The sequence below is a fragment of the Eublepharis macularius genome, chromosome 10 (genome assembly GCF_028583425.1).
Source record: "Eublepharis macularius isolate TG4126 chromosome 10, MPM_Emac_v1.0, whole genome shotgun sequence".
In the NCBI taxonomy this organism is placed as follows: domain Eukaryota; kingdom Metazoa; phylum Chordata; class Lepidosauria; order Squamata; family Eublepharidae; genus Eublepharis; species Eublepharis macularius.
Window position 1 is genome coordinate 34,560,372 of NC_072799.1, and position 27,567 is coordinate 34,587,938.

The following is a 27,567-nucleotide window of genomic DNA, read 5'->3' on the forward strand; positions in this document are numbered from 1 at the left end:
TAAATCCAATTATAATACTTATGAGTATGTAACATTTTTTCGTGTGTGTGTGTGTGGTTTTTTTAGTTGGTTTTGTAATATAATAGCATAGTACCCAGTTTCACAAAGATGTTTGAATAAACGGAAGCATGTTATCCCTATTGAGAAGTAGAGATGGGCACGAACAGTAATACGAACAAAAAAAAGCCACAAACAGCCCAATCTGCTGTCGCGAAAAAGCTGTTTGTGAGGTCCCATTTTAAACAAACAGGTGGTCCTTGCGAGCCCCGTTCGTTGCTGTTCATTGCTGTTCGTCAAGCCAGACAGTCTTGCACCTGCATTCAATTCCTTTGGCAACTTAGTCAAGGATTGTGTGAACTCTGTCTGAACTGCTGCTGTTGCCCTGGAAACCCCAATCTAAGCCCAATTTAGCTTGGTAGGTAGGTCTTCCTTTCAAGTGTGGAGCTCCAAATTTGTTACAAGGGAACAAAGACCAGGGGGGAAAGGGCTCCAAGCTCTGGCTTTGGAGAGGGAGAGACAGCTGCTATTGGCATTTTGATAGAGTGCATTGGAGCTTGAATTTTGTGTGGTGGGATAGGGATCTACCCCTTCAAGTTCCAGGGCTGTTGCCAGGCTCTGGGACCAAGCTATTATTTATTATTGGTACCTTTCCTGGTGCCTGCTCAGGTCAGGTTTCTGGGAGTGGTGCAGTAGGGATCTTGACTTGGATGATGGCTGGAGGAGAGCCTGCTGGCCCCCACGAACAGCCAACCAAGAACGTGTTCATGAACAGGGCCGTGTTTGTGGTTGTTTGTGAGTCCCTGTTCGTAGATGGCAACAAACAACGAACATCATGTTTGCTTTTTTTTCTGTTTGTGCCCATCTCTATTCAGGAGTCTTGTACCGTCTTTCTTCAACTGTCTGCAGTTTCCTTTACCTGATTTTTACTTCAGAACATAGAGTTGCACAGCTGACCAGTCAGAGAGAGGGAGTGCAAGCAGGCAGAAGCCTGCCAGCCACACAGGAAAGCCAGGGCCCACAGGGAGATTGGCAACCCTAGTGAACTTTGAGGGGAAGACTGGGAGGTGCATTTTACCTCAGGACACATTCTATGACTCCCAATAGCAACTTCATACTGTTTAGAAGGGGGTGGGGTGCATATGCAAATGACTCTGTGTTCGAACTTTCTCTGGGAGCGATGAGGTGTGGAATGTTATGAGGCCAAATCAGCCTGCATATGCAAATGACCTTGAAAGGCTAGCCCAATCAGGGAAGAGTGGCTGAGCTGGCAGTGGGCAGGGTTGCAAGCAGGCAGCAGCCTGCCAGCCACACAGGGAAGCTGTCTCCCTTTGGGAAAACACATTTGATCCCTTTTTTCCCCCTTAGGGCAGGTGTGGGCGATTGTTTTGGCTCGGGGGCCACTTTGTGGGAGTGGAGGTTAGCGGAGGGCCGCACCTTTTAAAATGATTGCATTCATTAGTTAACTTTGCATTTCAGAAAAGGTATAAATTGTATCATAAAAATCAATAAATATAAATTAAATATAATAGTGGTAGTTTTATTCAATTTATTTATTCTGCTAATTTCATATCATCTATAGCTGCAAGCACATTTAATTTTAGAATCAGTTTAATGAGACAAATGTAGGAATGAAGGAAATGAAGGAAATCTCGGTTCAAGGTAGATTTTTCTGACTGTCTTGGTGGACCACAAAAAACTCTGTAGTGGGCCGCATGTGGCCCGCAGGCCGCAATTTGCCCACCCCTGCCTTAGGGGGCAAATTTCTTTAAATTCCTTCTTAGTGGGTGTTTACATCATGAAAAGAATGTTCTCCTCAAATTTCATGTTTCTAGGTCTAGGGGTTTGGGCTGGGTGATGATGAGGCAGTCAGGACACTTGTCTTTATATATATAGATTTCAGTATTCTCTTTCTCTTCTGGGGTTAGGAAGGCTGGTACCCACTTTCTAGTACCCCAAGCCCCCCCTCTTCACATACCAGTGCTTTCCTTCAGTCGTTAACTGAATCTAAAGGTCTCTACAGAAAGTTTTGAACCACACCCAACCAAGGATCTCTCCACTTTTCAGAGCTACCGCCCTGTTTGACTGGGTAGGGAAAATCTCTCCTTAGAAGATCTACCCTTCCTTTGGTCCATTTGGAAATCTGCACCTACTTCCCAAACTTCCTTGCCAACTTTCCCAGTTCTCCTGCCAGTGTTGAAACTGCTCTTCAGAAGGACTCCATCTCTCAACTCCTTCACACGGGATCTCTCTCTGCTAGGACTGAAAAAAAATCCTTCTCTTTCCAGGCCAGGCTACCCAATCCAAAGCTTGGAGTAGCCTGCCACTCAAAACTCTGATTCTGAAAGGGATTAGCCCTTAACAGTCTTAAGTCTCCTTCTTTCTGTGTTCCCTGAACACAGAACTTCCAGATTACTCCTGGCCCACAGGGCCAGGGCAGACACGCTGGGAACTTGAGGACTGTGTAATGTGTGGTTGGGTAGTGAGATATGAAACAAAAAAGGAGCCTTTTTAAAATCAGATCCATGGATTTTGTTCATGATTAACATAAAAGCCCTGTAGGTTGCTTGGAATTCTTACCTAATAACTTTATAAACTGTAAGGTGTTTAAAAGTAGTGTGTGTTTGCCCCCCAGTTAGAATAGAGACAAATACAAGAGTTGGGAACTGAAGGGCCACTTTAGTAAATAACAACAACATAACTGTCAACACAGCAAGGGTCTAACTAGTGATACGGGTCAGGCCCTGGGGTCGCTCTTGGACCTCCGCCCTGAGGAGCTGAGCAGCCTTATAAGGCCTCTGGCTCCGCTCCTCCAGTGATTCCCAGATGCCCAGGAAAATCCCACTGCCTCTCCCTCCTACGAGGAGGCAAATTCCAGCCCCCAACCAAGCTATTATTGCTGCAATCGGGAATGCTGCATTGTGTGTACATTTCTGTTTCCAAGTTATAAGCATGGTCATGCAATAATCAAGCTACCAAAAACTAATATTTTTTCAAAGAAACACATGACATTTCATCACCCACTGCATTTCCTTCCTTCCTTCCTTCCTTCCTTCCTTCCTTCCTTCCTTCCTTCCTTCCTTCCTTCCTTCCTTCCTTCCTTCCTTCCTTGTCTCATGCACAGGACAGTTTGCAACATAATTGTTTAAGAGGTGGAATATTTAGTACTTATGCTGAAGCAAGTTTCAAGTCAATGGCTGGTACTGATGCAGCAGTTTTAAAATTTAGGACTTAGTACATGAATTTAAATAGTAGAACTGTATTTATCAGCATTGACATTTTCAGTACAACAGTTGTTTCCTTTTTACCTTCTATTTGTGTGTTTATGTTTTGGTAAATGGTATTTCTTTTAATGACAGCTCAAGTTTGTTTTGGCATATTTACCTTTTGATATACGTAATGTAAACCTAGTATAACATTTTTCCTCATGTTTTTCTCCAGAATGGCTTCACTCCTTTATACATGGCAGCTCAAGAAAACCACATTGAGGTGGTGAAATACCTTCTGGAAAATGGAGCCAACCAGAGCACTGCTACTGAGGTACAATACTCAGATTTGGTGAAATGAGGCAAAGGAATAAAGAAAAGGTCACAGATTTATTAAAGGAACATAGTATAATCATAGTAAGACAAAATTGTTGGGATACCAAGGAGGCCAGGGCAGCAAACTGGAATGTTTCACCAACACTCATTAATTAAGGTAGGACTTTTTCAATAGTGAATCCTGGTCTAGGGGTATACAATCCAGGTCCAAGATTTGTGAGAAAAGCTAGATTTTTGCTGATTTGGCAAAACCTGGCTTTCCTGAATCACATTAGAGAATCGTGGATCCGATTCGTTTACCTGAATTTAGAGCCAAACTACACACGTATGACACGAGAATGCACTTACACGAGTTTCCCCATTGCTTTCCTGGTCACTCGCATACCGTGGCCACACCGCACTCGATCCCGTGCTCGGATTGGCACGTGTTTCTTCTCCATTCCTCCCAGATGAGAGATGGTAACCCATGATGCACCTTCTCTTTGCACATGCTCATACCTTCCTTTGCAGCTTTTCTGAGTCTTGTTTACTCAATTGGATGTATTGGGGAACAAACCCAGCGGGTTTCCTGTGAGGGGAGCTGTAAACAGGGGTTCCACACCTCTGCTGAGATCTTGCAGCTCGGCCCACCAGGAAGGGGGTGGGCAATCCCCACTTTGGAAGCCACAACAGCATTTCTCGCTGTCAGCCAGAATCAACTCTTTCCTGTCTATTTGTCCCCAGCCACCTCAGATCTCCATTATTATCTATGGGGGAAACTGGGGGGTATCCAGGGAGATGGAGGTGGCATTTTGCCAAATAAACCTACAAAATTTTCAGGGGACCTACTGTTAACTGTCCTCTAAAGACCTCCAAGTTTCAGGGAGATTGGACCTTGGGGAGCCATTTTAGCTCCCCCCCCCCCAAAAGGTGCCATCAGCCAGCCCATTTTTACTATTGTGGAGAGAAAATGACCGCAACTGGGAAACCCATCGATCATGCCTTTCCCAGGGTTCAGACTCCCTGAAACTTGGGGGGGGGGGTCTTTAGAAGACCAATGAGGAGTAGGTTTCCTACAAATTTGGTGGCTTTTGCTTGCAAAATGCCACCCTAGCCAACAAGATAACTTCCCTAGTTTTCCCCACAGATAATAATAGAGATTTGAGGTGGCTGGGGGTATCTTCTTTCAGGGCCCATAAAGTGCCCCCCCCCAAAGTCCAATCTTTATGAGGAATCTTTAGAGCACAGCTAGAAATAGGTCCCCAGCAAATTTGGTAAAATTTGGTCCTAAAATCCCCCCAGATCCTCGGAAAGCCCTGAATAGCATTTCCCATTGGAAGTAATGGCCAGATTTTACCCAATTTGCTCTTTATTGCCAAGCCAAACTGGAGAACAAGTACCCCCCCCCCCCGCCCAGTTCTTTTCAGGTTCATGTACCAGGCATGTTTCTGAATTTTTGTTCAGATGCTCAATCATGTTGCCACGATCTTTCTTCCCACCTCCTCCTTATCCTGACTGAAGATGCTGCATGGAGAGGAAGAGGAGGAAGTTACAGGAGGAAGAGGGTGCAGGAAGGAGGAGTAGGGAGGTGGCAGCATCAACTAAAAAACGGGAGAATTTAAAACATTCCATATTAAAAGCAAAGCAGTTTGGACGTAAGCTGGATCTAAGGGCAAAAAGTAGGGAGAGGGAAGTGGAAGCCATCCAAAATTGACACTCTGCAATTACAACTCGCTGATTATGACCATGGACACTTGCAACTGCGACTACGCCAGTTCCCCGACATGTGCAGGACATGTGTTCTCTTGGGATAAAATGGACACAGGCAGGTAGGAGCAGGCATGATTCTAGACACTTGCATAGCCTCGTGTAACTCGTCTCGTGTAGTTTTGCTCTTAGACCCCCAAGTAAATTTATGTAAATCCAGGTTGATTTGGGGGATGCTGCTTAGCTGTTACCCTTGCTCATCCTTGCAAAGAAGCAGCATTTTCTGCCTTTTTGTGATAGAGGGGAGGGGGAGGATAGAAGGGAGAGAGACAAGAGGGAGGGGGAGAGAGGCAGTGAGCGGGAAGTTAGTGGGCTGTCCATACAGGAGTTCTTCTTTTCTGCCTGGCTTCTGTGAGTGTAGGCTAAGTTGCAACAGTGTCCCTTGTTTCATTTTGATTTGGGTGAAATTCTCAGTTTTGACATGATTCTCTGTTTTGATGTTGGTCTCCTTGATTCGCTTTAATTCAGTCGAATACCATTCCCTTGTTTCAGTTTGTATCTGTTGGGCTTTCTCTGGGATACACTTGCATTTGGGAGTGTGCCTTGGCCTTGGCAGCCTTGCCCCGATGCGTTTCTGCAGTGGAAGTCAGCGCTGACTTTTCCTCATAGAAAAAAATGGTACAGCACAGAATTGGACCCAAACATCCCGAAATTTTTGTGCGTGCGTGTGTGTGTGTGTGTGTATTTTTAGAGGACAGTCAGTAGTGGGTTCCCTGCAATTTTAGTGGAGTTTGCTTAGAAAATGCCACCCACAGCCTCCTGGATAGCCCCCATATAGTTTTTCCCATAGAAAACAATGTCTGGGGGCACCTTGTCCAGGGGCCCATAGAATTGGACTGCAGGTCCAATCTCCTGAAACTTGGTCAGTCTTTAGAGAACACTCAGGAGTAGGTTCCCTGCAAATCTGGTGAAAAATAAACTCCCAACTCCTTAGATAGGCTCCGAATGTTTCCGTCTAGGAAATAATGGCCGAATTAACCCAGATTTCTCTGCTCTGTCTGAACCAGATCAAAGAATCTTTCCTGTATTTTGGGAATCCTGAATTTTTTGGGGATTCCTGAATCCCAGATCCAGATTTCCCACCTCTAACCTTGCTTGTGGAATGCCCTTTCCTTTGAGGCTCTCCTGTCGCTTGCATTATTTTCTTTTAGATACCAGGGCAAAATGTTTCTGTTTACTGAAGTTTTTAATTAATGGATTCATCTTTGACCCCTGACAAAGTGTCCTTTAACAAGGACTTGGCCCAGGGAGGAGCCTCTCTCATTTTGGGATCTCTCTTCCCTTGTAGCTGCCATCAATGGAGAGCGGAGAGGCTAGTAGGATGGTTATCAGCTTAGTCACTGTACTGCCCTTTGCTATCATTTCCTGAACAGGGAACAAGAGGAATAGCAGCAGCTGCAGCTGGCTTCTGATTTGCCCTTCTGGGCACCTAGTGTCTCTTCTTTTTCGTTGATGTCTAGAGTCCCTGGCAATTTGATAGTGCAGCAGCCATTATCCTCAACCATTTATTTGCCATCTTGCCTATTCCCTATGGTCACTCCTTTGCTTGTGGCGATGAGTGTAATGGAGACTCCAAGGAGGCAATGGGGCCTAGAGAACAGTGAGCAAGCAGCTGAGAAGCTAGCTGTAGAATGAGATGTGGGGTACTGATTATGGGGGAGGTACCAGAAGGCATTTTGCTGAGGGCCTTAATACCTGGAACACATCTTGAAGACAACTCTTGCAGCTTCAGCTGTTGTCAAATAATGATGTGCTTAAGAAAGCCTTCATCAGTATAAATATATAAGAAGCATCATGCTAGATCAGGCTAGAAGTCCATCTATTCTACAAAAGTGGCTAGCAAGATGCTTCAAGCAAGGCCTGCCTCTGTACATAGAGAGTTCACCTAGTTATAACAGCTAATAGTGAATCCTTCATTATTGGCATTGGATCCAGTTGCTGTTCAGGCCAAATTCAATATATACTTTATGATCTATGGAACCAAATTAACTTTACATGCCCAATTATTTCCCAAGTTACTATTTTGCTACTATAAAGCATTCTAAAGTCCATTAATAAAAATGGATAAGTATTTATTCATGGAAACATTTGGTAACCTTCCATAATGCCCTTCCATTTTTGTCAGTTGTGTAATGAGAAGTGGTCTCTGGTCACTGCTTGCATTTGACACCTTCCTCGGTATTGAGTTAACCCTCCACAGGGTATTCAAAATGGTATGGCATTTATTTAGTTGCACTTGATCCAAGCTCGCCTTTTGTTAACAGCTGTTTCGCTACCCTTTCATTCAGTGGATACTTTTGCATTTGATGATGCTTCCTAAAATAATCCTTTCTGTTGCTGGGATGCACTGAGATCATGTTACCATTGCAGCGTTGCTGGACTATGAAATCCTGTGTGGTTGCTAAGCAACCTGGGAGAAACAGCATTTGCAAATGAATCACTGGAGAATCGTGAAACCCACAGTTCTGTCTTTATCTGTTATGCGTTAATATGAAGGTGTTGTCTTATTTCAACTAAGGTCTTGGTTTCACTCCAGAATAGGGTCACGTAACTAACATGATATTTGAGAATAATATTCTAGTCATATTTGCTTCCATATCAAGTCTAAGAGTTATTGTACCTTAAAGTGGTTATTTGACACTTCAGTGCAAAAAGTACCAACAATAATCACCACAGTCCAAGAAGTGTGTAATTTCTCTTTCAGAGGTCTTTCCCCTCAATTTTTCACTCTTCCAGAATGCTTTTGAAACTTGGACACACATGGGGCCTCGTATTAGGATTTCCAGGTCTTAGGGCTTGACCTGACATTTAGGAGACTTTTTCAGATGTTACGTTTGAGGTTATCCAACCACACATACCAGGAGCACATGCTACTCATGATTCTCCCAATAAGGGCAATAAGGGCAGTATACACCATGTGTATTTTCTGCTTCTCTGAAAGCTACCATGGCTTTAGTGCAGCATGTAATGAAGCAGAAAATACACCCTTGGTACTTGTGGCTGGATCCCCCCAGATATAACATTTGAAAAAGTCTAAGGTCTACAGCTAAAAAATAGTTAAAACCTCAGGTTAAGAAGCCAAATGCATTGGGAAAGGCTATTTCCATAGAAGTTCATCTGTACATTTGCTAAAGAATGAGGGTACATAATGCACCCAGATTTGAGTTCTTATGAGTAGAGATGGGCACGATCCGCATTATGATCGAAAAAAACCCACGATAATGGCAATCGCGTGATCGGGACCCGGTGGATCGTGCTCGGGCACGGCCAACAATCCAGCGGTTGGGAGGGGGGCTGGATCGGGGCGATGGTGCTCAGATCGGGAAGCCAGACACTCAGGTGCCAGCAATCTATTCCCCTGGCAACGGAGCCAGGGGAATGCCTGAGCTGTGTTTGCCCTCCTTCTGTCACCCTGGAAACCCGAATGGAAGCCCAGCTTGCCTTGATCAGCAGGGCTTCCTTCCAACCACGGAGCAGCAAAGCAGTCACCAGCTGGGAGAAGACACCCAAGGGAGGAAGGGGGAAGGGGGTGTTCTGTAGCCACGGGCACTCCAATCTCATCCCTGCAAACCCTGATAGGCAGCTCTGACGGCCAAACACAGACAGCCAAACACAGATGCCACCGGCATCAGCCACCATTCCTGTATCGCTGGGAACAGCGGGGCGCCCCTCTGCTTTGGCCTGCATGATCCACGGATCGGAAACGGGAGATGATAGGTGTGGATCGTTAATTTGGGATCATCAACAGCGCCGATCTACGATCAGCTTGATCAGTATTTTTGTTCTGGATCGTGCCCACCTCTACTTATGAGATTCTCTATCCTTGTCCATTAGGCTCTTCTCTTGACTTGCCAGCCATTCCTGGACTCTGAACTTTGTTCTCCTCTGTGCTCCTAGATCAGCTTCCCCTCTCAAACAATTCTAAGCAGGTCTACTTAGAATCCCTCTTGGGAGGAATCTCACATACACATTTCTAACATCATTCTTTGGATTGTGGCCACAGAAAATCTTTGAAACTCCTTAAACTTTAGCTATTTTTAAATATGTCTTCCCCGAATTGCTCTACAATTCTTCTGAAATTATTTCCCCTAATCTAAATGGTAAAGGAATGCCATTTTTTTCCTGGTAGAGAAATTCAGCATCTTCAATATATTTGTGATATATTCTATATAGTTGTATGCTTAGCCTTTTCTTGGCCTAATATATTACCAGCCTGGAAATATATTCTTCTTAAAATTCATAGTTTAATATTTGAAGATGCCAGTAAGTCAGATATGAAATGAGGCACAAAATGTATTTGGAGATAAGGTTCAATGTAGTACAATAAGCAGAGTCTCGATAGGGGTGTCAAAAGTTCAGTTTCTCACTCCAAGGCTAATAAGAATGGATGCATTGAAGGATGCTATACTTTTGTGGGCACTCCAGGTTTTTGGAAGGCTTTGTTTCAGTTCTGGCTACATGCAGAGCATTATCTTTCTTCTCCCACAGGATGGTTTCACTCCCCTAGCAGTTGCGCTGCAGCAAGGGCACAATCAGGCAGTGGCTATCCTTCTGGAGAACGACACCAAGGGTAAAGTACGGTTGCCCGCATTGCACATTGCTGCCAGGAAAGATGATACCAAATCAGCTGCACTTCTGCTTCAGAATGACCACAATGCTGATGTTCAGTCCAAGGTAAAAATTCATTTTTCTTGATGCTGCTGGGATCTGTGTAGCCAAGGTGGGTGCCACTGGGGGTGGTTTCATATGTTATACAGGTTTGTCACTCAGTGTATACTTGGCAAGGAGCTGCAGCTAGCTTCCTGAGGGTGTACCTACATAATTTTAATCACATTATGATTTACATTTCAAGTGTACATACAAAACATCTTGTATGTATGCCTACAAAGTGTAACGCACTAAGACACACATGTCCATTTCATTACTTTAAAAAAGATTCATGCAAATAATATTGCTTGCTCCTCCTATAATAATGGTTGCTGAAACCAGTACCTGCAATACTGGCTTTTTTTCCTCATGGTGGAATTGCAAGAGGAAATAGAGTTGATTTTCAAAGGCACAAATCATGTTTCCATTTTAAGTTTTTCTTTCACTAGGAGTCAGTAAGAATGGGGCACTCTTGGTCTTGGAAAATCTACTCCAACAAAAACAGTTTAATCTTTAAATTATCAGAGTCAGGCTTTGTTAATTTGATCATCTACCGGTGTAAAACAAGAGCTGAAGGAGAATTGCTGTGAAGTAGGATACTGGTTTGTGGCCCATGGGAATGTGAGTTGCGTACATTCAATTTAAAACTAACTTATGCTTATTAGGCTTTTTCCATAACAACAAAATAATTCATTCCAGTGAACAACATACTTCTCTGTCCTCTGGCCAATCTGTAATATCTTTCCTCTTTTTTCCAAAACATGCTGCAACAGATGATGGTGAATAGGACTACTGAGGTACCAAGAACAATATTTTTTTTACCTATCCCCCCTCCCCCTGCCCACACCCTGTATTCTTCTGAAGGATGATTGGTTGGTTCTTTGGGCAGTGTGCAATTCCAGCTGAATCATATGTCCTTTGTAAATATGAACCAGTGGAAGATACATGCTTTTGCTTGAGATGGTCCCAAAATGTTTTAATTAAAGGAACTGGGGACTGTAATAGATATATGGAGGAATACAGCACAAATTAATGTAATATTATCCTGTATTCACAAATGCAGATCTGAAGCATGGTGTTTATAAGGTAGTTGCTCACAGAACTGTGCTGCAAAATGATGCAATCTCAGAATTTATCAATACAGTTTGTAAGAAGCAATCTTAACTCTGTGCTGTCCATGATTTCTTGAAACAATTTTATTCTCTCACAGAATGTTTCATATTGTGATGCTAGTAACATAATTTTAGGTGCAGACACACTTACTGACCATTAGACAAGACCAAATAACTAACTCCCGTCTGTACAGCACTAACAGTAACAATTCCAGGTATCTTCAGAAATTGCTGGAGTTTGGGTTGGCATCTTGTGTCTAATTATATCAGGTAGTATGTATCTGTCATATAAAGGCAGTTAATAGGGATTCACAACCTTAGTTTAAAACTTAAATTATACATCATGTAAATGTGCAAGGAAATGTTGAATAAAGGCAATTTCCAGAGGGAAAATAGTTATTACCGCTCTGGCTTCAGTTTATGAAAATGAGAATTTTTATCTATTTGGAACAAAGGGAGAGAGTTCCAAGGTAAAAGAATGAATAAGGAAGCAAGTTAGAATGTTGGCAGCTGAGTGTTGGCTCCTAACCAATATCCAATAATAACAAAAACCTAAAGAATCCCAGTTGGCAGAGTGGGAATTTTCAAAGAAGCTGTTAGGGAAACTGCTCTGTGTTGTCTATTTCTAGATAACATCATGCCTGACAGATAAGCAGAAGCCAGGAACAGCAGCACCCAGTATCAGCCAAGGAAAAACACTCAGGTGTTTGTCTGCGTATGCGCATAAGCTGTCATTTATGCTCGTTAGCTGCCTCCTACCACAGTCCCAAGATGCTATCTCCAAAAGGGAGGAGCACAACTCAAACCATGGTTTGATGATTTGTATGTAATAATAAACTGAAGTTTGTCCAAATGGTGGTTTGTTAAACCATCTTCAACCTAATGCTGACGGAGTTTCTATTTTGGCACCTGCTCTCTAACTATGGTTTAATTACTTGTCTCGTTTGAGCAAGCTGTGGATTGTTAACTATGATTTGTTAACACATCTAAAGTACAGTAAGAAATATAGAGATCAGAATAGGAGAGGGCATTCCAGATCTCAGCTTATTGTAATGTGTCTTATTTGTCAGATGATTATCAGTACCTCTTGTGTCCTTTAAACTATATACAGCTTTCCAGACCTTTGAGCGCTTTAAAGAGTCATGTTTTCTGGACTGCTTTAGGAATTACTGCAATGGCCCCTTCCAGGTGTTTGCAGGTGCTGTGGAAGTACAGAGTTTGCAGTGAATTGCTAGTTGGAGAAGCTTCTTCATCCCCTCCCCACCAGCATTCTTCACATTTATGTGGAATTTCAACTTCTATGGCAAATTTGGCAATATTTTCAGCTTGAATTAGTGGACCCCAGGGCAGTTTAAGTGTGACAGTTCCATGTTGGAGCATTCAGAGAGATGACAATTATTTGCATAGCTGCTGTAGATGTTGCAACTGTTTCTACTGTACATCCCCGTGTACATAATTTGTTCACACATTATCACAGTTACCACCTGCATTGTATATTACTGTAATGTGCATGTTGAATTTTTACCATTAGGGCTCAACTGAACTCTCAGAACAAAACCATGTAATACCTTCTATTGGACCCAATAAATTAGCATAAAACACTGCACAAACGTTTGAGGTTTTCAGGCATTTCTGTTTTCATGTCAAAAATCTCCATGTTCAACAGATTTTTTTGTCAAAGAGGTATGCAAATTATGTTTCATATGCACAAGGGCTGGGGAAGGCTTTACACATGGTTTTGTGCCAAGTTGGTGTAGTAGTTATAACTATGGACTGAGATCTGGGAAAACCAGGTTTGAATTGCTACTCTGCCATGGAAACTTGTTGAGTGACCCTGGGCCAGTCACTCTTTCTCAACCTCACCTCACAACAAGGTTATTGAGAGGATAAAATGGAGAAAGCTAGAATGATAATGCAAGTTCCTTTGCTTTCCTATTTGGGGAGAAAAATAGGGTATAAATGAATTAAATAATAAATAAGGAATCTTTGCTAAATTGGATCAGGCGGTTTCCCTTAAGCTGATGACTGGGTTCAAGGAGTGAATAGCTCTATTCTGTGAGCTTGCTTAGAGACTGCACAGCTTTCTGAAGCATTTAAAAAGGGTTCTACAAGTCTTGGCAGAAAAGTAAAAGTTTTGAATGGTCTGCCAAAAACACAGTAAAAAATGGAAGCTGTTTTAATTCCATTTGTGTATGGTTTATGGAGAACATGGGAACCATTTGAAGGCAGCTACATATCTTATATTGTGGTCATTGTGCTGTCCCTCTAATTTTAATATGTTTGATTGTACTTGGAATAAGGTATGGAAAAGACATGGGTGTCCTAGCCAGAGCAGCTCTTAAAACCTGCTATGGAAGATTTACAAAAGCAAGTTGTTGTTACTGATCAAAAGCACAATATCAAGAGAGCAGCAACATAAATGTCTGTGTGGTTCGTCTCAATGGTAAAGCCAAGAACAAATACATTTGGGAATTTTTATCTTAATCTTCTGGCTGCTGTGAAAAGAAAAACAATATATTAAACTGGAAGAATAGTGTTTTTATCTATCTCTTGAGGAAAAAACATGTAATTCATTCTTCAGTTCTATTAGTAAGCTGACTTGAGAAAAATTAATGCTTTAATGTGGCATCAGTTTTTTTAAAGTTGAACATTAAAAGTTAGTGATCCTGATAAGGCTGTTTTAATTTTTACAGAGTGGCTTCACACCTTTGCACATAGCAGCACACTATGGAAATGTTAATGTCGCAACACTTCTGCTCAATCGAGGAGCTGTTGTGGATTTCACAGCAAGGGTATGAAGAGTTTTATTTTCATAGATGAATGGACAATGAACTGAACAGGTTGGCTTGTTCTTTTAAATCTGCAAATTATGGAACAGAATGGAAATGCCAAGAGAATTCTATTTACAACCTTGCTTTGTCAAGTTGAATAAACCCAGTGGCCTTCTAATTCTGCTGGAGATGAGTAACAAATAAGTCAGAAAGAGAGTGACCGATAGTAATACATTTATTTCATCTTTCTAGAGTACAGTGATAGAAAAATAAATTGAGTAACATCATTTTTGGCAAAAAAAAATCCCCAAACTCTTTTTCAGCAGATGATTTCTTATATATATTATTTTGTACATGAATTATATACTTATGTACATAACAGGCTTTATATTTTTAATATCTGTACCCCAAAGCATCAGCCAAATACAGATTTATGCCCCAGTTCAACCAGGGGCAGATGTACACATTAGTATGTTTCTGCATGTGGATCCTTAGTTGGAAGAGGAACAATATGCAAAATGGGCACTGTGTACAAGTTTTCTGTTGCTGGTGTGGTACACCAAAAACCTGTTAGGAAATGGTTAATAACACCGGTCTGTTGGTGGGGATGATTAACAGGGAACTGGATTTAGTTTCATCTTCCTGCCAAAAAGCTGAACACAATTACCTGTTGTCTGAAAGGACTAGAGTGTGGGTTTCTTTTAAATAGCTACATCTTATTTGTAAGTAGGTAAATAGCCACATCATATTAAATTGCTTTGCAGTGTTCTAATTTTTTTTATATCCCTGCTGACATTTATATTTCAGCTGCTTTTATCTTCCTGATTCCTACCATGAGAACTAATCTCCATCCAAAATACTTGTTGAAAAATGCAAGATGAGACAAGATCTTCTTACCTAATCAGGGCATTTTAATGCTCATTGTAGTTATGCTAATAGGCTCCATTGTGTCTGAACTAAAGTGCTATGAATGTGTGCGTTTTGTCTTGCATATAGTGCGATTGTGATGTTTGGTGTTCTGGTGATTGTTTCTTCCTTGTTGCTTTACAAATCAGTGAGGATCTTCTTCCCCAGAGTCCTAAAAAGTTGCATACTTCACATTATGTATGCACACATTGCTCTCATGAGGTTTATTTGCATACATCTGCAGATACTTGACCATGTATTATTGCACTAAAATAATTAATTCCAGTGACTAGGTGCTGGTATTTCTTAGAAATGTAATTAACCTTGGTGAAATGTACCACCGCTTATGAATTTAACCTATAATGTTAAAATTCTAAGTCAAACAAAAAAATTAAATATGACACAAATCAGATTTTAATTTTCCACTACCATATAAATGCATCTATTGAAATTCCAGTTTGCAGCATTTACCAACCATAGCAATATAAACCTTTCTCCAGATAGGGCAGTGCTCACTGTTTTCTGTATGCTGTGATACATCTGTGCTTATCTCTTATACTGTATCATGTCCAAACGCAAAGCCATTCCCATTGAACCTCTTCAAGCCCATCACGCTCTTTGTTTGTTCTTTTCATGGTGTAGAATGGAATCACCCCACTGCATGTGGCTTCCAAAAGGGGCAACACAAACATGGTGAAGCTCTTGTTGGATCGTGGAGGGCAGATCGATGCTAAAACCAGGGTGAGTGTTTCTTTTCCCTGAATGTGTTATCATGTATCCTCTTTCTTCTCTCTTCGTTTGTTTCAATAGGGCCCAGAAATTCACTTATTGAGATATCTGGAGTCTTTACTGCAGTGAGTTCTGACCAGGAAGTCACAATTTAACTTGGACTTTCTTCATAACTTCATAACATTCCTCATAACGGTCACTCTTTTTTTCAAAGACATCTCAAACATTTATTCAGCACCAAGGTATGCCAAAAATCCATTCCTTGCTGATTGGGCCATCAAAGAACCTCTGGGTACTGCAGAGGATTCTTAAGAGTATTCCACAGCAATGCTTGGTTTCTGTGCGGCCCTGGTCAGGCATATTGAATCTCACTTTGTCCTGGAATATGCCCAGACCTGTCTTTCAGAGGCAGTTTCCACTGTTATTGAATGTAGCTTGCCCCCAAAATATCTCTGTCTAAGGCAGAAGCAAGTCATTGCCAGTCTGAGCAGATAGTGGTGGTTTGAATCCCACACAGATTTCTGGGGGAAGGAGGCAGTGATTTTCAATAACTTCCTCTTCCTGCTGCAGATCTCCAGCCCCCCACCCCCTGGCCATAGTGCTGTTGCTGGGAGGGCTCCTCGGGAGTAGCACATTAGGGAACATTTCAGCCTGCAGTGGGAGGGGGAGGGGAGAATGTCACATTGGTGTAGCGGTAGAGTGCAGGACTCTAATCTGGAGAATCGGTTTGATCCCCCACTCCTCCATTTGAAGCCAGCTGGATGACCTTGGGTCAATCACAGCTTCTGGGAGCTCTCTTAGCCCCACCCACCTCACAGGGTGATTGTTGTGGGGATAATAATAATGCACTTTGTAAATCACTCTGAGTGGACATTAAGTTGTCCTGAAGGGCAGTATATAAATCAAATATTATTATTGTCTGGATGGAAATCCCTCATAGGTTCAACCCCACTGGTTCTAGTCTGTCTCAGTATTAGGCAGCTTCATAAGTTCAGTATGTTGCTTATTTGCAGAACTGGATGCTACATGGCAGAAGCCAGATTTTTGCATCTAGTATAGAAAATCAACCAAAAACTGCAAAACCCTCGACTCATTTATACATAGAAGGTGGGCGATCGCAAGCAAATGCCCTTTTTGACTCATGCAGCTACAGCTCTAAGATGTGGTTACAGACCTAACTTATTTCATAATCTCAGTTCAGGCATCCATGCCATCCAAGCTTGAATGCCTGTTGTAATGGTTCAAGTCATATTTTTAATAAACATATTTTATATTTTCTGAACTCACATTACGTAGGCCATTTCCCCACATCTTAAAAATACTGCCCCACTCACGGAATGCTGGCAGCTTTTCCCTGTGATTTTTGATGGCACCATTTCCAAAATGGATGCAGGCAGTTATGAGTCCATTTCTGTGGCATCACAAAAATGGAATCGTAGCTGCCTGCATCCATTTTGGAAATGGTGAGGTCAGAAATCGCATGGAAAAGCATTCCATGAGTGGGGCACTTTTTTTAAGACGTGGGGAAATGGCCTTAGCTAGATAGATGTAGTTCACTCGTGGACGAAATGATCTGCACAGGAACACCTCGGTTTCTTGCACAAAAATCAAATTTTAAAAGGCTTTTCATTGTTTGGCTTATCATCCTAGTCAGCTGGTAGCATTACTCAAAAATGCCAGCACAGAGACACCCACACAATTCGGAAAGCATCCCAAAGCTCTGGCATTCTATTTTGCACAGGCTTGACGTCATCATTGCTTCCTTCCTTTTGCTGTCTCAAGGTTATGTTGGTGGCATCTGTGTGCAGTTTACAGTGGGGGAGATTCCAGAGCTTTGGTTTTGTTTGTCACTGTCATGCAATTATGTGATGTCCCCATATCAGGCTTTTATTTGGTTTCAGTGTCCTTTTTATTTTACCTTTGGTTTGTCCATATGCCTTCTGTTATGCTATGGCTACTAGTATAAAGGGCAATAAAGTAACCGATTTTCAAAGAAAATTCTGCTGTCTCAGTTAAGTTACATTAGTATGCAGTACCAGGATTGTCCCAAGTGTGTCTTATTGCAGCATTTGACAATTGGAAAAGGACTTAACTCCTTTATTTTCCAATGATTTGGCAACCCCATATGCTGTCTTGGCAGCAGGAAAACTGCCTCCTGCTCTTTTGAATGCAACACCGCTTCCTACTCTGGAGGCCAAAATCCATGCAAATATGTGCATAACTATAATCTGACCCCACTCTTTGAAGATGGAAACTGTTCCTGGAGCAAAGAATTGTAAATGCAGAAGAGATACTTATAGTTTTTACTGTCCATGGTTTCCCCACTTCCAATCAACACCCCTCCTCCCATTGGAGTTTCAGATGCACGGAATGTGTACTTTGACAGGAAATGGAGCCTGCAAACATGTGCATGATATTGTTATATTTCTTTGCAATATAGAACATGTGTTTCTCAATTACTGTGGGCTGATCTGTAGCCATATATAACCTGGTGTTAAGGAAAAGCAGCAGACATCTGAAAATAATAACTAAGAAAGAAGGGAAAGCTAGCCAAAGCAAAGTTTAGTTTTCTGGAAAGACAGTAAAATATTGTTATTGACAAACCACATTAATGAATTCAAATTCAGTACTTCTTTGTGATTACAATGAAACGTAAAAGCCCTGAATTTTACTAATAATCCAGAAGAGAAACAACTGCTAGTCTCTCTGAGTTGGCTTTTGATAGCGTGTTTCCTGAGTACAAATTGGAGCAGTGTCTGGATTTCTCTGGGCTCTCCCCTCCTAGGTCTCAAAATGTTCAGAACAGTTGGCATATGTTCAACAGAGCAACCTGCTGTACATAAAGCCTTCTGGGACTCAGGGATTTGTCATAGTACTTTTATTGCTCTGCCTTTTGGATGAAGACAGAAAATAGGACCCGGTCGTAGAACTGCCTGGAATCTTGGCAGGGGTAGAATCTGTCAGTTTGGGCCTACAGCTGACATAGTAGCTTGGAGCTGTAGAGCACCTCACTAGCCACAAATCACTGGGAGAAGTTAGAGCCACGTACAGCGGTTTGAAGAGATTCCCATACTCATAATAGCTTGGATCCAACAGAACGTTTCTGTGGAAAGAAAGATTTCTGTCCCTAAAGCATGACTACTTCACCTCCCTCCTCCCACTGCAGCCCAAAATGCCCCTAGGGCTATTCCTGGGGATTCCCTGTTCCCCAGGAGCAGCTTTTCAGGGGCCATCTTTGGGCTGCAGTGGGAGGAAGCAGCAAAAAAAAAGTTGCATTCTGTGGGCAGAAACCTTTCCGTCCACAAAACGCTCCGTTGGCTCTAAGCCATATTCTTTCACTCCCTTCACTGAGACTTTAATCCAGCTCTGGCTCTGTCATCTGTTTTCATAGTATCTGTGTCTCATTCCTAAGCATTAAAAGCATGTGCTTTGAGAGAGAACGGTGAGGACTGGCTGGCCACCTGGCATGACTTATTTTAGGTCTTTGTCATCTCCTGTACAAGTTTTGAAGAAGGAAAGGGAGCCATATAAGCTTTAAACTGTACTATTCAATGAGCAGTATCTGGAGAGAAAATCTATGCCTCATACACAGAGAAAGGACGGGAACTCTGCAGCCACACTGAGCACCAGAAAACCTGGTAATCCAGTACTGGATTGTCTTTGACTCTTCGTCACTCTGAATGTGTAGAAGGAAAATGTTACCATGATGAAGCACGGAATAATGTTCAGTATAATTCTGGTACATTTGTTTCTCTATCTGATCTTTTCCTTCTGCACTTTCGTTTGATAGTGTTTTTTCCTCCTTTTTTAAGCTGCTGAAATACTTTGCTTTCCTTCCCTAACCATATCAGGAGCCCAGGTCTATACTTACCTCGAACGCACTCTGTCTTCTTCTTAAGCCTTTCATTGACTTGACTGTAGCTAACTGTCGTGTTCAGTGGCTGTGGAGCCTGCGTAAGTGCTTTGGGACAGGGTGTTCTTCTGCAGTGATAAGAACATTGCAGAGGGATGCTGCTGTCACAGTAAGTTTTCCAAATGGTTGCTAGCTGTTCAGCCTTAGAAAATTAGGGCTTTTCCATTTGTGGATTTTTTTTATACTTTTTTCAATTCTCCCTTTTTGGGTATTTTTTCCTCCAATAGGAACTCTCTTGGCATGGGGTTGATCTACACTCTATTTCAAAAACAATCTGAAATACTGCAAGGATTTGCTATGTATCATTTTAGCATGATAGAACACAGAAGCAGATTCCAGAATGTATAAAGGGAAATGGAGAGTTGGTGCTTGTTTCTTTGCTTCATTGCTAATGAGTTACAGCTTTTTTTTTTGTACATTACCCCAGCTGTGTGAAAGCCACTGGGAAACATTTTACCCAGGAGCAGTTTCATGGGAGGGGTGCAGTGTGTACAAAAGTTTACCTTGCTGGTTCCCTGAATTGCTTGCCATATTTTCTTCTTCCTGACTGAATGTGTTCATGGGTGGAGAAACTCCACATGATTAAGAGATGATGGAACACCTCTGTTCGATAAAAGGGTAATTTTTCTGCAGATTTGTACATTACTGATGGAAAGTCTGTTCTCTTTATAGTTACGGTTACTGGTGGGCACATGTAGTTTAATGAGAGAAATGTCCTGTGGGTGGAAGAAAGCTATCCATCCTTAACATTTCCCCGTTTTTTTGCTTTAAGGATGGTCTGACTCCACTGCATTGCGCTGCACGAAGTGGACATGATCAGGTTGTTGAGCTCCTCCTGGAACGAGGCGCACCGCTGCTTGCAAGGACAAAGGTGTGCAATTTGCAATTTGTTGCAATGATTTTTAATTTCAGACCAGTGTTTTAGTTAAATTAATTTTCAGTTTGCCTGATTTTGAAAGGTTCAGATCAGGTAATGGTCCATGCAAAGCAACCAATGGACCAGGTTAATATAATACCATAAATGTTGGAGATAGAAACAAAATTGGCAGTTGAAGGAGATGGTCCATTACAAAAATCCAGAAGTAACAGTAAAGTATCTATATTAAGATCAGCGATTAAAAATACAAAGAAATGAGCAAGCTTTTATCACAAATGTTCATGTTTTTGGATGTTAAGCTGGAAATTAAAGAAAAATAAAAATGAGTAGAATAGAAAAGCAAATGTTCCTTGGTATGGGTGGCCAAAGACTGCAGTTTGCAGTAGTTTAAAGGGGATAAGAAGGTATATTACAGATTAAGTTGATCAAGGCAGAGATTGGTTCAGTGTTGGGTTTCATTAAAGGTGACAGGAAAACATGATTGCTCTTCCTTTGATTGTTTGAATGCCAAGAGGTTGTGTCCCTTTATTCTCTTGCTTACAAAGAATTGTCTTTAGTCTGTGTACAAAGCACAGACTGCCTTATTGGCAGACCAGAGGAAGTGTAAGCTCCTCTACCTTTTCAGTGGCAAATACGCAGTCATCTGTGGTTGAATTCTTCTCTGTTCTTCTTATAGCAGTGTAACATGATGGTTCGTCTCAAATATATCAAATTGGGTCCCTCTCCTAGGACCAATTAATCTTTGATAAGGTTTACAATTTTGGGAAACTGCTCTTTGCAAACAACAGAAATAAAAGTTCCAGAATATAGTTTTTATTTATTTAACATTTATACTCCACCTTTCTATTTAGAAATACTCAAGGTGGCTTGCAATATTAAAAACAGTTAAAAATAGCTAGTAGCCATTAAAAGCCTGCAAGAACTGCAGGCTAAAACAGGCCTTCTGGAATAAAAAAGTTTTCAGTGGAACTAGATCCAGAGGAATTAGCTGTGTTAGTCTGCAGTAGCAAAATCAAAAAGAGTCCAGTAGCACCTTTAAGACTAACCAATTTTATTGTAGCATAAGCTTTCGAGAATCACAGTTCTCTTCGTCAGATGCATGGCGGGCCAAAAGAAACTGGTCAGATATAGAGGAGGAGAGGGGAGGGCGAAGTAGATGCAAACACTCCTTCTGATATGGAGATGCAAACAGCTCCTTCTGATACGGAGATCAGTTTTCTTCTGTAAAGTTTCAGAGGAGTTAGCCGTGTTAGTCTGTAGTAGCAAAATCAAAAAGAGTCCAGCAGCATCTCCAAGACCAACCAATTCCACTGCAGCATAAGCCTTCGAGAATCACAGTCCTCCCCGCCAGATGCATCTGACGAAGAGAACTGTGATCCCCGAAAGCCCACACCAGGTGCCACTGGACTCCCCCCGATCCCGCTTCTGTAAAGGAAATCAGTTACCTGTGATAATGAGATAACCATTCATAGTCCGAACTGTTTGCAATGTAAACGGGCATGGTTTCCAAAGGCAATCCCTTACACAACCCTTAGACACAAGTTAAGCTCATCCATTGAGTGCCATACACATACTGGTGACAGCTCACCCCAAATCCATGGATGAACTTTCCAAGGGGTTTTGTGTAGATGTTATACAATGTATAACCCCTTGCAGCACAATGTATATACTATGGCTGGGATTGCCAGAAATGGCTTGTTGTCTTTTCCTTGCTGTGGGAGCTGTGATGATGCTGTAAAGGGTCTATTATTTGAAAGCTGTGCTTTGAAGAGGACATGGAAGCACGTCCACGTGCTTCCAGAGTGTAGCATCCTGTGAGTTACACTCTGTAAAGAGAAGTACGTAATTCTGCTCAATTATTTCTAACTTTGTCCTTTTGTGAAAACTGAAAATACTGTGGGATAGATCCAGCCAGCTTTTCAGCTAGTGAAAAAGGACCTCCCAAAAATTTATCATGGGACTTGATATTTTATTCAAGGGGGTGGTAAGGGGGGAGAGACTGAGATTGAATACAGCTGGCTTTCCCACTCAGTCCTATATTTGCAGCAAAAGAATGTGCTACCCCCAACTCCTTATGATTATGATGCAACATCTAATTTGAGCCTAAATCCCTACTCTCATTGTACTTCTGTATTCATGATCGCCATCCCTTTTGTGTGGTTAGAGAGTCATACATACTCTTAAAGGGGATTAATCATGTAAGTATGCTCACATCTGTTTTGTATCCTATAGACTGAAGAGCCATGCCCAAGGCCATGCTTTCCCAGTTGTGTGTGCTGAGTTGGACCCAGATTAAATTTTCTGCTCATTCAATGCACTTCTGTCAAAGGAACAGAACTTTCCTGCCTCCTGCTGCATCCCTTTGATCTGCCTAAAATGCAGCTCCGGGAGGGCAGGAGATCCTCAGGAACAGTACTAGAGGCAAATCAGAGGTCTGCAGTAGGAAGGGAGGATTGGTGGAAATTACTCCACCCTTTACATTAGCAGAAGATATGGTCTAGATCCAACCAGTCACCTTTCCAGATTTGAGTGAGATTGTATGAACTATGTCAACTCTTTGCTAGAAAATGGCCTTATTTATATTACAGTTTAGATTATCTCCTTCAGCCAGTCTTGCAGTGTTCCTATACAGACCTCTGAATGATTTTAAATGATTCCTTTGCAGCAATAAGCAGATCTGCTTCTTTAAAAGTAGCAGTTTCTATCAAGATTCTAACAGGTCTGTATTTGTTTTTGGTATAGAATGGGCTTTCTCCACTTCACATGGCTGCCCAAGGTGATCACGTGGAATGCGTCAAACATTTGCTCCAGCACAAAGCTCCTGTTGATGATGTGACATTAGATTACCTGACTGCCCTCCATGTTGCTGCACACTGTGGCCACTACCGTGTCACCAAACTCCTGCTGGACAAGAGAGCTAATCCAAATGCTCGTGCTCTGGTAAGCATTCACTGTGTCTCTGTGGGAACATAGTCTCCTCAATTCTGCTATTCCTTGTGAAAGTGGCAGTTCCAACGTGTATGTTGTGGTGATTATGTCCATCACCATCCCCCCCCCCCCCCGCTACCAGGATCCCTTTGGCACCCACTGCCACCCAACCCCAGGAGTCTGCCAGCTGGGAGGAAGACTCTGTGATCGTAGCGTTTTCTATTCAGCTCTGGGGTAACTATACATCATAGCAGTGTGTAGAGATGGACAAAGCAAGCAGACATTGGTTTGGATGCAGCAGTGTGCAAGTGCAAGTGGAAACATAAATGGACTTGGCACAGTTCTGCATGTGAAAGATCTTTACATCAGTGTTTCTCCCTGCTTATTTTAGTGCCCCGAAATTGTTTTCCGAAGATCTTCTGTAACCTAAATGCCAGTGGAGACACAATATGTTTAACTTGTTGCAAGCGGTTACCATAGACTTTTTCTTGTGTTTCTGGCTTATGCAAGAGCTCTAGTGCAAATTTTGCACTGGATTCAACCCAGTGTGTTGCCACTTTGTCTAATAATATATTGTCACTGTCTATTAATTCTATATTTACAGTGTTTTAGCTATTATTTTGATATGGGAAGATTAAAGGTGTTTTTCGTTTAAATTCACATTTGTTTATAGCCAAGATCAAAAGAAGTGTGGAATAAATGCTGCAATCCCAATCTGGCTTCATACTTGGTATCTAAAACATCAGTTTTTGTGCTGCAAACTGCTTTTTTAACCCTGCTCAGTTTTAAAAAGCAGCTTGTGATATCACGTGGGTGGTCACCTATTTCAGTGAAGGAAGCCAAACATTCCACGGGGTCAGCAGCACAAGCCTCTTTCTTGAATCCAATCAGCTCTTTACATCCTGGCCAAATTACCTGCTGTGTTTTAACAAACCTGTGGTTAATGTCTAGAATTCACACTAGTGTAATCTTGAAGGTACTGAGAAGAAACAGCCTCTTTGCATCTTTAAAATGAATATTTGAAATTCCTGAGTTAAAACAATTAAACTTAGGTGAATGGCTCAAGAACTGTTAAAGGAGAAACCTGATAGCCAATGCAGCATGTATCATTGAATTGATTGATAACATACTAATTTTTAAAAGTAAACTTGAATTACAATTGTCTTCTATTGTGGGTCTAGTGCCAAAAGAGGTGAGGGGGTGAAGGCAAGGTGACAAACAAGACACAATGACACCTTCTTGGAAATAAAAAGGCTACAGCTTTATTGGTTTACAGCTTATGGAGCCTTGACACAGCATAGGGCATGGACCCAAGCATTGGCCAACCCACTTTTATCCCCATCTTTACCCCCAGCCCTCCTACTGAGAGGGAGAATCACAGCTTGACAGGACATGAGATTCCACATGGGTGCAAATGTCTGTGTGAATCCCCCTGCCACCTGGGAGTGAGCATGCCCTGACAACCCCTGAGCTGGGTTATCCCTGCAATGCCTCTTGGGGATCCTCAAGTATGGAGCAGCTGGTCTTGGAGCCCTGTTTCCCCCAAAAGGATCTGGGTCAATACCAAAACCACCATCCCCCAATGTTGTGACAGAGACTGAACAGCCAAAAGCATCAGCCCACAATACCTTAAAAACGAGTTACAGAACTCAAAAACAACCAACAAAGAACAAACCCCACCAACCCAGCTGAGCATTTACAAACAACCCAACAGTCCTGTAGAACCATGGGGTGGGCGGGAAGTCAGAGCAAAAGAAGTATGGTGGGGTCCCGGCTGGGTCTCCAACATATACCCAGCTGGCAGATTGAGGGAAGCTCTCTAGGTCTGCCGGCTGGGACCCACCCCACAGGCCGGGCCAGCCTGATGCTGGTTGGCTGGCTGGGCATTTTGAATCTAGGCTGCTTGTGCAGCTACTGCAGGGGGTTTTAGAAGCTGCTGGAACCTGGGATGATGGCAGCTGTCGTGCACTGCACCCCCACACCCCCTGCAAAGGAGGCCCCACCCTCAGTCTTGGGCTGGGGGCTTATAGAATTTTCAGGCTATGGGTTGCTAATATAATTGACTCATGTCTCTGGCTCCAGGAAAACATTTTCTAAGTTTATAATAATTATCATATTATAAAGTTTTTATAAATAATCATTTATACTGTATAATAGTGAAAGTATTATGATCCTGGTTATTCTGACAACTTGATTTCTATGCTTTATTTTAGTTAATCAGCAAGATAACTTCATTGACTAAAAACAGTTTTGAAACTATGTTAAGAATAAGGGAATCTTTTTTTTTAATGCCATGATACATTTTGGTTAATGAATGCTACTAATACTAACATTGCTTAGTTGTCTTCTAATTACCCAAAACTAGTTTTGCTTCTGATTAAAAAAAAATGTTCATTTAATTTTTAAGCTGTTTCACAGTTAATATTAAAAATGGTGTTTTATTAAAACAAAATAACACTCTAATTTTCACTAAAGCCTAGAGGTTTTATGAGTACTAACACTTTGAACTACAGATAATTCTTCTGAAGTACATTGGCCTCCCAATGGCAGGAAATAATAGGCTCGGTAGCAAGTGTTAACAAAACCAGACCTTGTTGCAATACAGAATTAACAGCTTTGGGCCTATTCACAATACCTCTTCAGGGGAGAATCCTGCTCAAATTGGTTTCTAGCCATTTCAGTTCATTGTAAGATGATTATGTGCGTTCTCCTCTCTGTGTGGTGTTCACTTTGTGACATTTCACGTCAATTATTACTTCCGACATGTGAAAAGATTAATCATAAATGCAGTTGCAAATGCACATATTCACCGTGCCATAGGCTGAAACTGTTCTGTGCTGACATGGAATCAGCAAGACTTTCTCCACTACTACTGTGAAAAACTCAAGGTGTTTGCGTGGACACATGAGATCTTGGGGGCTACAACATGTAATATCAGAAAAGAGAGACATTGCTATGTTTCATAATCACGTGGTAATTTTTTTTAGCTATAATTACTCCTTGGTTTGATGGCCCTTTTACATAATCTCTGATTGAACTGGTGTGGAAGAGCTGGGTTTCAAACTGTGAATGACTCGTTAGTGATTAGTTACCAGTGGTACACCTAAACTTGTTGTCAACATTTATTTCAAAGAGGTGCATAGGGTCATAACTTTTCCTCCTGCCTTTTGTGCAGTAGAAATTTTCTCCTTTCTTACAGTGCTATCTTAAACAGTCACACGCTGTAGACAATGGGATTAGAAGGGTGCCAAATAATTGCATAATGCCATTAGGTACATATGCATGCATATATGTGTATGAATGTATGCACATTCACACAGATTAGACATTTGTTAGAAATGTAGAGAAAGACAACGGAGATAAAAGTTGTAAGTAGAGATGTGAAGGGCCGGGGCTGGGGGGAATATAAAATTCATAGATCCCCCCCCAAAGGCTGATATCGGGGGGGGGGGAGATGTTGCAGACAACTCATGTAGCTTTATATTTCTCAGGTCCAAGATTCAAAGGTAATACAAGTGATGATAGCTATGGCGTTTGACTATATAATTGAACAGGCAACATTGGCCGATTCCAGATGGCCCTCCCCGTCGCGCGTCGTCGCGCAGAAAACGCAAAATATCGCATTTTCTCGCATGAGTTTTGTGCGATGTCGCGCAAAACTCGCGCGAGAAAAACGCGATATTTCGCGTTTTCTGCGCGACGACGCGCGACGTTTCACGATGGGGAGGGCCATCTGGAATCGGCCATTGTTAGGACTTGAGTTGCAACAGCAGTGGTTCATGAGTATCACTAGTGGGGAAGGAGGGACAAACAGGTGTTGGGTGGTGGCCACAGATGCAACATTGTGGCTTTGAGAACCTGGGACCAACAAGTGGTGTCATCACCCCATGCCTGTACCAGGTTCTACTAGCCACTCAGTAGCTTCGCAACTGTTGGTGCTACATGTGCCAACACCCATTGGTGGAGCACCCCTTCTCCTTCAGTAGCCCTAAGTGATGAGGGCCGGAGTATGCCCTGTGATCCATCCCATAAGCTGCCTCAGAGTAGAGTTACATACTAACCTCAAACTGAGGCTACAGTTCCCCTGGAATTACTGCTGATCTCCAGAGTAGACTACAGAGATCAGTTCCCTTGGAGAAAATGGCTGCTTCAGAGGGCAGAATGTATGGCATATCTTGCTTGCTAAGCTGCCTCCTGGTTACTGCCCCCATATTTCCTGGAGTTTCCAAAGTCAGAGTTGATAATCATTCCTGAGGATTGGGAAAGTACTTTCAGAAGTCAACAAATCCACACTGTCTTCAAGTAGTTGGCCTGTATTTCTGCAAAGCATATTGTTCTTGAGTGGGAAGTCAGCATGGTATAACCTGGTCTCATCAAATCTTGGAAGCTAAACTGGGTC

The 27,567-nt window shown here is 42.1% G+C and overlaps 1 protein-coding gene across 1 annotated transcript in view; it reads left to right on the top strand.

The window, feature by feature from the left end:
* Nucleotides 1-27,567, top strand: part of ANK2 (ankyrin 2) — a 395,088-nt gene that overhangs the window by 258,047 nt on the left and 109,474 nt on the right. The window contains exons 5-11 of the mRNA XM_054989621.1: nucleotides 3,439-3,537; nucleotides 9,774-9,959; nucleotides 10,706-10,729; nucleotides 13,738-13,836; nucleotides 15,364-15,462; nucleotides 20,136-20,234; nucleotides 22,983-23,180. Coding sequence (XP_054845596.1) covers nucleotides 3,439-3,537; nucleotides 9,774-9,959; nucleotides 10,706-10,729; nucleotides 13,738-13,836; nucleotides 15,364-15,462; nucleotides 20,136-20,234; nucleotides 22,983-23,180 — 804 coding nt within the window. The remainder of the gene's footprint in view (nucleotides 1-3,438; nucleotides 3,538-9,773; nucleotides 9,960-10,705; nucleotides 10,730-13,737; nucleotides 13,837-15,363; nucleotides 15,463-20,135; nucleotides 20,235-22,982; nucleotides 23,181-27,567) is intronic.